The sequence below is a fragment of the Macaca nemestrina genome, unplaced genomic scaffold (assembly GCF_043159975.1).
Source record: "Macaca nemestrina isolate mMacNem1 unplaced genomic scaffold, mMacNem.hap1 Scaffold_55, whole genome shotgun sequence".
In the NCBI taxonomy this organism is placed as follows: Eukaryota; Metazoa; Chordata; class Mammalia; order Primates; family Cercopithecidae; genus Macaca; species Macaca nemestrina.
This window is the reverse complement of record NW_027257722.1, coordinates 398,621-409,597: the sequence shown is the minus strand read 5'-3', so window position 1 is coordinate 409,597 and position 10,977 is coordinate 398,621. Positions and strand designations below refer to the sequence as shown.

Sequence of the window (10,977 nt, the reverse complement as noted above, 5' to 3'; positions counted from 1 at the left end):
GTCAGTCCCGTTGCGCCTCCTCCTATCCCACTCTGACTTTCGCGCGCCCATGCGTCTCTGAGGGTAGCGCCCCGATACTCTCCCCCACCCCAAGGATTCTTCTCCCCACGGGACGAGCTGGGGGCCCGGGAGCGCCACAGACCCCGTGGACCCGGGAAATCGCAGCTTCGTCATAGCTAAGCTCGCCGCGCTCAGCTTTTCCCACCACCTGGAGGATCCACTCTCCGTGCGTCCTTCCCGACCTCAGGCTGCAGAGAAAACGTGGGGGCGGGGATCGAGGAAGCCGCGCGCAGAGGCTCCTAGCGCAGCCCCAGGAGGAATCCTGCCGCCAACAAGAAGCTGTGCGCGCGGCCGGGCTCGGCGCTGACAACAGCCGGATCTACCGGGCCTGCCGCGAGCCTCCGCGTCCAGGTGGGGTCTCCGCGCCCCAATTCCACCCCGCCCCGCCATCGGCGCTCCCCGCAAGTGCGGGGTTTCCACCGGCCCCGGCGTTCGCGCCCACTCACGGTCTCCCTTGCCCCCCCCCACCCCCGCCCCGGGAGATGCTCCCGGCGTTCTATTCCGCCCTGCCTTGGCCCGCCCAGCGAACGATGTGACCCCGCCCCCTTGCGGTCTCCCCTCCCCCGGTCGCTGCCCCTGCCCCCACCTGTGGCGCTCCGGGCATCTCTAAAGGCCCCAACCAGAGTCCTCCAACCCACCCGCGCGGCTAGCGCACCGGCAACGCGGCCCCACCCCCAGGGACTCCGCCCACTTGTGGTGCTACCCCCGCCTCCGCGACCTCACCCACCGCTAGCGCGGCAGCCACCTACGACGACCCCTGCGTAGGTCCTCCTGCCCACACCCGGCCCCGGCCAGCCCCTGCCCCTTTCTCTGCCCCTTTCCCTGCCCCTGCCCCTGCCCCTAGCCGCGCCCCACCCCCGCAGCCCCTCCTGTGCGCTTGGGCCCCGCCCGTCAAGACCCTTTGACGCTAGGGCCGGGCGGGGGCGCGGGCGGGGCAGCTTTTCCGAGTCGGGCGCGCGCCGGCAGGGTATCCATTGCCTGCTGCGCACCCGGACTAGCGGCTGCCCTCGGCCTCCTCGCCTTGGACGCGGACGACTCCCGGGCCCCCAAGGGCTCCTTGCGGAAGTTCCTGGAGCACCTCTCCGGGGCCGGCAAGGCCATCGGCGTGCTGACCAGCGGGGGACATGCTCAAGGTGCGCGCCCCCCTCCGGGCGGCGAGGGAGGGACGGACGGAGAAGGGGAGAAGAGGGAGAAGGGGAGAACAGGGCAAAGGGGATGGGGGAACCGGGCAGAAGAGGGGGAAGCGATGGGAGGACCCGGGGAAAGGTGGGGAAGCGATGGGAAGAACTGGGGAGAAGAGCGGGGAAGCGACGGGAAGAACTGGGGAGAAGCCCGTGCCCGGGAGCGGCAGGGGTACCTGCGGGGCGGCGGGAGCCGGCAAGGCAGCCCCGGGGTCCTTGCCGGGTGGGGCGGAGGAGGAAGGAACATGGCGATAGGAACCTCCATTCGGAAAATAGTGAGCTTTCCACCCTCTCCGGTTTATGTTTTAAATTGAGCCTGGTAGAGGGGGTCGCCTGGAGCACCTTCCGGGGTCGTTCTGCCTCTGAGCTGTAGGATGGCGCCGGGCTTCCCCTCCGAATCCTGGGTACAGCGCGATCACTTAAGTTGCCCCCGCCCCCCAACTCCGCCCCACGCCACCCCCCAGCTTGTCGAGGAAGAAACGGCCGGATCCCGGCGGGCCTCCTGTCGCCTCGGGCCCCCCGCGGCGTGGGCGGGGTCCCGGCTGCTGCAATGCGGGAAACGGCAGGGGTGCTCTGGGTTCCCGCCTAGCGTCTCCGAGGCAGTCCGGCAGCCCCTCGCGTTTCCGTTGGAAGATTTTAAAAAAGGGTTTCCTGCGCTCGCATGTGCTGTCGCCTTCCGGCTCGTGACAAAACCGAAAACTAAAATGGGTCCCAGGCCCTCCCCGCCAGCCTCCGCGGACGGGAAGGACCAGGAAGCGGGGACTCCCGGACGTCAGCGGCGCCGCAGCGCGGGCTCTGGGCTTCCCCTGTCCTGTAATGTGGAAAGGGCTCTCCAGGAGGGGCCGAGCCTGGGCCCACGACGCAGGCGCTCCGGGAGGACATTTAACATTGAAGAGCGAGAGGTGGTGGAGACTGCGCTCCCCAGGCCCCGGGTGCACGTAGGGGCACCGGTGCCCAGGTTCAGGAGGGTGAGGCCTTCTTGGCCAGGTAGCCTTGTTAAATCTATCTGAAAATCACAGATAACTAAGTATCAAGTCGTCACAGATCATTTTAGTATCCTGAATGAGACGGCTACGGAAAACATGAAAACATCGTTACTGGTTACGTGCATGATGCATCCAAAACATTGTTACCTACACAGTGGCAGCACTGATATTTGTGGGCTTTTGAACGTGTGGACTGGAGTGTTAAGAGCCCTTCAGAGTTATGACAGTAGTTTGATTTGAATGTTCTTTTCTTGGCGAATAAATGCTGTACATTGAATTTACCCAGGAAACTAGGAAGGTGAACCCACACGAAGGACACAGGCCTGTGGGCTGCTCCAGGCGCCCTTAGGGCGTTGCGGGGCCTGAGCCATGCGCTTCCTGCTCAGCCTCCTGAGAGCCGTGACGGCGTCTCTGTTCTGCCTCACACTGGACCCGCTAGTTTCATATTCTTGTTATGGTTCCGAGGCTACAAGCGGTTGGATTCTGTGAGACACTCTCTGTCTTCCTCCTCCGGCTGCTTTCAAATGGGTCGTCTTTTTTTAGAACTGATTTTTTAAGCAGTGATTGATGGGGTGAGTTGTAGTGCTGTCCTGAACTGCAGAGGGAGCGCACTGAGGAACCTGGGTTTTGATGCTGTGCACATCAGCAGAGTCACCAGCCCAGGGCCCTGTCAGTCCCATTATTAAGCTCATTTCTTGCTCTTGTCATCGTTACTCAGACGCCTTAAAAAAAAAAAGCAAACTCCTGCTTGCCGTCACTGGCTGAGTTTGGCAAATGGGTGTTTACCCTGGAAAGAGGGGCATTTTGTCCTCTGGAACGTCTAAGGCGCCCTTTGGTGAGGTGGTCTGTTTCTGACCACTCTATCCCGTGGGCGTCCTTCCTACTTCCACCTTCCCTTTCCGAACGCCTCCGCCTCCAGGGCTTTAACTTTACTTCTGTGTGTGCAAAGCAGAGGTTATGACTGTTGTGCCAGTGCCCTGTTTTTTCTTTCTTTCTCTCTTTCTTTCTTTCTTTCTTTCTTTCTTTCTTTCTTTCTTTCTTTCTTTCTTTCTTTCTTTCTTTCTTTCTTTTCTTTTCTTTTCTTTTTTCTTTCTTTCTTTCTTTCTCTTTCTTTCTCTCTTTCTTTCTCTCTCTCTTTCTCTCTTTCTTTCTCTCTCTTTCTTTCTTTCTTTCTTTCTTTCTTTCTTTCTTTCTTTCTTTCTTTCTTTCTTTCTTTCTTTCTTTCTTTCTTTCTTTCTTTCTTTCTTTCTTTCTTTCTTTCTTTCTTTCTTTCTTTCTTTCTTTCTTTCTTTCTTTCTTCTTTTTGCTGAGGGCCCAAAACTTGCTGCATCTCAAAAGAAGCAATTGCATCCATTTGTTCACGATGAGCATAAACTGCTCTTTAAGGGAGACTAATTGGTAAACCCGGCTGCTGTGGGTAGAAAGACAGAGGTGGCCGCGGAAGCAGGGCTCTGCCTCTTGGAAGCCTGCACAACCGTCCTGCTTTCTTTCTTCAATATCCGCGGGGGGGGGGGGTTAATTTTAATAAGCCCTGGAAACCAACAAAGCAGGAAAGTGCTAAGACATTGAGGTGTGAGATTTAAAATGACAACCAGCAGCCTCTCATTCTTCCTTCACTGAGGAAGGAAGGAACCAGTTGCCTCTTCGTTTTGGGGCTGCAGGGTATGTTTGGCAGCGACACTGGCCCTTTGTGCTGTGTGACTCAAGAATTGAGATAGTTCTTTACTAAGTGTTTTGTGCAGTAGGTATGAAAATGGGGAAAGAGGGAGCACTGTCCGGGGTGGAGAGGCGTGGAGAGACGCTGTGATACATAGCGAGTCCTTTTCTTCTGGGCTCCTGGTTTTCAATCTTTTTCTTCTTTTTTTCCTAACAGCTTGAAAGATGATTTTTGTGTCTTAATTAAAAGATTGAAGACTGTGGGTCAGACCCAAACTAATTCCATTGGCATCAAAGAAAAGGATTCTTTACATATTTATCTATAGGCATAATTATTTTTTTTATTTTTTGCTGAATTATCTGGTTAGTCAAATCATACATTAGAGAAGTAATATTAAAAATTAAAAAATAAAAAATGTATCTGTAAACATATCCCCCTTCCATTCCAGTCTTTGTCTCTGTGTAATTTTAGAACCTTGGGCCATGATGTACATAGAGTTTATATTCTTTTAATATCTTGCTACTTCATTGTTTTCATGTTTAATCTTTGGGTTGATGTATCACAGGTTACTTGACCGTTTCTTACAGGTGTTTGTTTTAGTTTTTTTTTTTTCCCTTAACGCTAATGTAAATTTGAGTGTTTGGATGGTAGTTTTAGCAGAATTTAAGGCAGAGTCTCAGTTAGGGTGATGGATCGATTTATAGTCCCTAGTTTGAGGAGGGAGGTGGCAATATGCCCTTTCTTCTAAAATTGATATGTTAAATCACAATGGACATTTACATGATTTTGAGCACTTGGGACTCCCCTGGGGTTCACTGGTATTGCAAGGTCAGGGCTGGGGATCTTCTGCTGGAGAGGCCCCCAGCGTGCCCAGCGCAGGGTCCTGAGTGTGTTGCTGCAGGACAAGCTCTGGGCTTTGCCCTGCAGCGGCCGTCGCTCTGGGAAGAGCTGGCTGCTCCAGGAATGAGGCCTATGCTCTGAAGCTCACAGTCAGCAGACCAGCAAAGGTCAGCACAGATGACCTTATATGAATCATTCATTTAACAAGCATTCATGGAATACACATTCCATGCAGTTGGAACTTAGAGTGGAAGGCCATCAGTTCACTGTTGTCTCAGCAGAACTTTGTCCCTGGGTCCCTGTTGAACTTAGAGTGGAAGGCCATCTGCTCACTATTGTCTGAGCAGAGCTTGGTCCCTGGGTCCCTGTTGAACTTAGAGTGGAAGGCCATCAACTCACTGTTGTCTGAGCAGAGCTTGGTCCCTGGGTCCCTGTTGAACTTAGAGTGGAAGGCCATCAGCTCACTGTTGTCTGAGCAGAGCTTGGTCTCTGGCTCCCTGTTGTAGCCTCTGCTCCTAGGAGGTGCACGGTGAGTGTTGGGGGACCCTCCACAGGCACAATTGCTGAACAAGGACCCCTCCCAAGGGTGTCAGCCCTAGGCCCTGAGCTCTGAAGAGGAGGAAGGCATTCCTGGGGCCATCTCCCCTTCTGGATACTGAGCTCTGCACAGAGAGAAACTCTTCCACATTCACTGCAGTGAAGTTCATACTTTAGAGACGGAGGCCTGCCTTCCCCAGAATTTCCATGGCCACAGGTGGTGGCCGCACCATGCGACTGGTGTCTATGTTCCCTGGAATTTCCGTGGCCATAGATGGTGGCTGTACCATGTGACTGGGGTCTGCATTCCCTGGAATTTCCGTGACTGCAGGTGGTGGCTGCACCATGCGACTGGAGTCTGTGTTCCCCAGGATTTCTGTGACCACAGGTGGTAGCTGCACCATGCGACTGGAGTCTGTGTTCCCCAGGATTTCTGTGACCACAGGTGGTAGCTGTACCATGTGACTGAGGGTCTGCGTTCCCCTGAATTTCCGTGGCCATAGGTGGTGGCTGTACCATGGGAATGAGGGTCTCTGTTCTCTGGAATTTCCATGGCCATAGGTAGTGGCTGTACCATGCGACTGGGGTCTGCGTTCTCCAGAATTTCTGTGGCTGCCGGCTGTGGCTGCACCATGCGACTGGGGTATGCATTCCTCGGAATTTCCGTGGCCATATATGGTGGCTGTACCATGTGACTGAGGGTCTGCATTCCTTGGAATTTCCATGGCCATAGATAGTGGCTGTACCATGTGTCTGAGGGTCTGCGTTCTCTGGAATTTCTGTGGCTGCAGATAGCGGCTGTACCATGTGACTGAGGGTCTGCATTCCTGGAATTTCTGTGGTCGCACATGGTGGCTGTACCATACAACTGGGGTCTACATGCCCTGGAATTTCCTTGGCCACAGGCAGTGGCTGCACCATGCATCAGGTCCTCTGTCTCAGGAGTTGGTGCCATTGTCTCTGTTACTCCCTCGCCTGACACACAGAGGCAGTTCCTGACTTTATCACTCCCAGGAAACACACAGGCATCTGTTTTGGATCCTCGTTTTATTTCCCCATCACCTTTCTCATCAAAGGGAAATTCACATCCCTCTAAAGCTGAAAATGGTGTGGGGCCCCCTGGTGGTCTTTCCAAGGCATTATCAGCAGGTAAATTAGATCATGTGGGCCAGTGTACCTGAAATGAAAACAGAAAGGTAAGTCGTGTCACTAAGCTTTGGTGGGAGATTCAGGGTCTTTGTTAGTGGCAGAATCATCCAAAGTAAGTTGTTTGTTCACTGCAGATCTAGATGGTTGGCTGTGTCAGGACTAAACTTAGCCAGTGTCGACAGAGTGTCGCTTAATCCCTCACGGAAGCGTGTCAAGTACATTGAAGAATAGCTGCCAAGTCTGCTATTGTCGGGAGAGAGGCAGGTACGTCTCTCGCTTAGCCCAGTGCTGCAGGAGGCCAGGCTCACGTCAGGCTGTGCGTGTGAGTGGGTTGGATTTTTAGCACTCTGGGACGGTAAAGCACAAACATCTATTTTTAACTTGTGGGTGACCTTCTTCTGTGCTGCTTGAGTCTCTGTGGGCCTTTCTGTTTCCTTCCTGAGGAGTCTGTGCCGGGGTCCCAAGCGTTCTCTGGGCTGCACCTCCGCGCCTGCCCAGTGAGGAGGCTCCTCCTGGTGGCTGTGGGACTGGGCTGGGCCCACACTGTCAGCATCGTCTGGGGTAAGCAAGCCCGTCCTTCCACACCTCAGTGTCCCCAGCTGTTGAACAGGGCTAATCAACTGACCGTCAGGATTAATGGGGATCAGATGCGCTCATCTCATAGCCCTGCTTGGTAAATAGCCACTTCCACTCTGTCCTCCAATGTGCTACTCTAGACTTTTTCTTTACCTCCATTTAGCCAGGTGATTCGAGGTGACAGTGACTATCAAGAGGGATGTACAGAGGAAACCAGTGGAAGAGAGCTCGAGGAGCAGACATGGGCGCAGGGAGCACAGTGCGGGGAGCACGGCTGCAGGGAGCATAGGCATGGGGAGCACAGATAGGTGTAGGGAGCATGGGCGCAGGGAGCACAGTGCGGGGAGAACGGGTGTGGGGAGCACGGGCGTGTGAAGCATGGGTGCGGGGAGCACGGGTGCTGGGAGCACAGGGCACGGAGAGCATGTGTGTACTTGCTCTGCTCTGACAGAGGCTGCCAAGCATGTACTCTGTGCTCAGATGGGTCAGAGCCTCAGTGCCTCTTTTTAAAAAAAAAAAAAAAATCTTTTTTTAAAGATAGGACTTCTGTCTTCCTGGTGGCCCCTTTTAGTCGATACTCTTTTAAGCCTGCTTTTCCAGAGAAAAGCTAGGAAGGATGGCCTATATAGGTTCCAGTCTGGGCATATCTGGAAGAATGGGTCTTTTTTAGGTTTGAGTCTGGCGTACCTGGGGACATCTTTGAACCTCCACTCAGATTCCCAGAACCACGAGTAGAGGCTCCCCAAATGTCTGCTGGGACTTTCCCCTCTGCTCGCGGATGATGAAGAGCAGAACCTCACCCTGCCACGACCTCTGGGGTCCTCCTTCCTGGAGGGCAGTGCCTTGGTGACCAGCGTGTGTAGGAGTCTGAGCTGGCACCTTCGGGCTATGCTGTGCAGCGGGGGCTCATGCCATGGGGCATTCTTGTGTTCTGCACCGGGACTGGTGACGTTGGGCATCCTCGTGCACTGTGGACCACATGAGGTGCACATGAGCCAGACAGCTCCCGGAATTCGGAGCCTGGCTCTGTCTCAGGCCACCCACCTGTCTGTGGCATTTTTGAGGGATTGTGGGGACCGTATGAGTCTGTGTCCCCACCCTCACTGGCTGGACACCTGTGCCAGGCTGGAGTTTTATGTTTCACCATCCCCTGTTCCGAGTTGTGTGAATATTTATTTTCATTACCTACTCTCATGAGCTTTCCTTTTTTTAAAAAAAAAATCGGAGACAGACTTTGAAGTCCCCTGGCCCCACCGTTCGTGGACCTAATGGTATTGCAGAAATTATGACTTCAATTATGTATAATAACTGGGGCTACTTTAAAAAGTCATGTAAAGGAACAAGGTGGAGTAGCCATTTCAAGCTGTACATCATGCTGGATTCTTAAGTGAACATTATCAGGCTTTCAACACGTTTTCTCTTTTTATTTACTTTGGAGAATATAACGGATGCTCAGAAGCTGTTGGGATTTAGTAAGAGGAAGTTATCCTTAAGAAGCTATTTAAGCAAGGGGACAGTTGGAGTAAACGTAAATTATGAACACACACCTATTCCAAACCAGAGAAATAAAAGCATCAACTGTACTGGGGTTGAAACTTGGGTGCTAGTGTGTCTTTCCTGCCCACAGTGACTGTGGCAGTGCTGTGGGCAGGAAATTCTGGAAAGAAGACTTGGTGCCAGTGGTAATTTTTGTGACGATTCATTTGCTTTCAGCTCAAGTGACTATAGTCTTACTTGCAAATGGCTAGGTGTCCACCAATGGACCACAACACTGACATAGGACACATGAGAAATGACCCTTGGGTTTTTAACAATTATTATTTTTAATGGACACATTATAGTACATATCCATGGGATACAGTATGATATTTCAATACATGTTTTTCGTGTGTAATTAGCAACTCAGGGTAATTAGCATGTCCATCATCTCAAACATTTGTCATTTCTTAATGCTGGGAATATTTAAAATCCTCTCTTCTAGCTGCTTGAAAATATACAATAAATTGTAAACTATAGTCACCCTACAAGGCTATAGCACACTAACCCTTATTTTTACTATCTAGATGTAATTTTGTATCCATTAGACAACCTCTCCCTTTCTGCCTTCCCGCCGCCCTTTCCTGTCTCTAGAAGCCACTGTTCTACCTTCCGAGTGTAGAATATCGTTTTCCTCATAGAGATCTTTAACCTTCTTGGTTAGATTTCTTCTGAGGTATTTTTATTTTTATTTTATATTTTTGTAGTTAAATGGGATTGCTTTCTTGATTTCTTTTTTCACTGGCTCATTGTTGGTCTATAGAAATGCTACTGATTTTTATATGTTGATTTTGTATTCTGTAACTTTACTGAATTTGTTTATCAGTTCAAAGAGATTTTTGCTGGAGTCTTTTTTTTTTTTTTAAATATATAAGAGCACATTGTCTGAAAACAGACAATTAGAGTGCCTCCTTTCCACTTTGGGTGCCCTTGATTTCTTTCTCTTGCCTGACTGCTCTTGACTAGGACGTTCAGTGCTGTGTTGAATAGGAGTGGCACAAGTGGGCGTCCTTGTCTTGTTACAGATCTCAGAGAAAAAGCTCTTAGTGTTTCCCCATTCCCCATTATGTTAGCTGTGGGTTTGTCACATATGGCCTTTATTGTGTTGAGGTATTTTTCCTTCAGTGCCTCTTTTGTTGAGACTTTCTATCATGAAGCAGCGTTGAATTTTATCAAATGCTTTTTCTGTATCTATCGAAATGATATTATGGTTTTTGTCCTTAATTCTGTTGATGTGATGTAGCATGATTATTGATTTGTGTTTGATGAGCAATCCTTGCATCGTGGGATAAATCCCACTTGATCATGGTGTATAATCTTTTTGATTTGCTGTTGGATTCAGTTTGTTAGTATTTTGTTGAGGATTTTTGCATCTGTGTTCATCAGGGATATTGACCTACAGTTTTCTCTTTTTATTGTGTCCTTGTCTTATTTTGGTATCAGGGTAATGCTGGTCTTGAAGAATGAACTTGGCAGGATTCCCTCCTCTTCAATACTTTTGGAATAGTTTGAGAAGAATTGAAACAAAAATCTGTAGAATTCAGCTGCGAAGTCACCTAGTTCTGGGCTTTTCTTTGTTGGGAGACTTTTTATTATTACTTAGTCATACATGTTACTCATTATTGGTCTGTTTTAGGATTTCCGTTTCTTCTTGGTTCCATCTTGGTAGGTTGTACGTGTCCGGGAATTTATCCATTTCTTCTAGGTTTTCCAATCTGTTGACATATAGTTGTTCAAAATAGTCTGTAATGATCCCTTGTATTTCTGTGGTATCAACTGTCATTCTCCTTTTCTGTTTCTAATTTTATTTCTTTCGGATTTCTTTTTGTTTGCTTAGTGTAGCTAATGGTTTGTCTATTTTATTTATCTTTTCAAAAAACCAACATTTTTTTCTTCATTTTTATATTTGTTAGTTTCAAGTTTATTTAGTTCCTCTTTGATCTTTGTTATTTCTTTTCTTCTACCACTTTTGGATTTGATTTGTTCTTGCTCTTCTAGCTCATTGCAGTTCGTTGTTAGGTTGTTTATTTTAAATCTGTTTTTTAAATGTAGGAGTTCATTGTTATAAACTTTCCTCTTAATACTGCTTTTGCTGTATACCATAAACTTTGATATGTTGTGTTTCTGTTTTCATTTATTTCAAGAAATTTTTAAATTTCCTTCTTCATTTCTTCATTGACCCATTGGCTATTCAAGGGCATATTGTTTAATTTCTATGTATTTATACAGTTTTGAAAGTTCTCCTTGTTGTTGATTTTTTTTTAAATTAAACTTTGTGTTCTAGGGTACATGTTCACAATGTGCGGGTTTATTACATATGTATTCACGTGCCAAGTTGGTATGCTGCACCCATTAACTCATCATTTACATTAGGTATATCTCCTAATGCTATCCCTCCCCCCTCCCTCCTCCCCCCTCCCCACAACAGGCCCCAGTGTGTGATGTTTCCTTTCCT

General features: G+C 49.6%; 1 protein-coding gene across 3 annotated transcripts in view; it reads left to right on the top strand.

Annotated features, from left to right (window-relative positions):
* The first annotated feature begins 727 nt into the window (after nucleotides 1–727).
* The window catches only part of LOC139361509 (disco-interacting protein 2 homolog C-like), a 258,761-nt gene continuing 248,511 nt past the window's right edge, over nucleotides 728–10,977 (top strand). For 2 of the 3 annotated variants that reach the window (XR_011619065.1, XM_071090109.1), the window contains exon 1: nucleotides 728–1,193. Coding sequence is in view for 2 of the 3 variants with exons in the window: in XM_071090109.1 (XP_070946210.1) it covers nucleotides 1,185–1,193 (9 nt within the window). In the remaining variant the exon portion in view is untranslated. The remainder of the gene's footprint in view (nucleotides 1,194–10,977) is intronic. The other variant, XM_071090108.1, reaches the window with a different exon arrangement.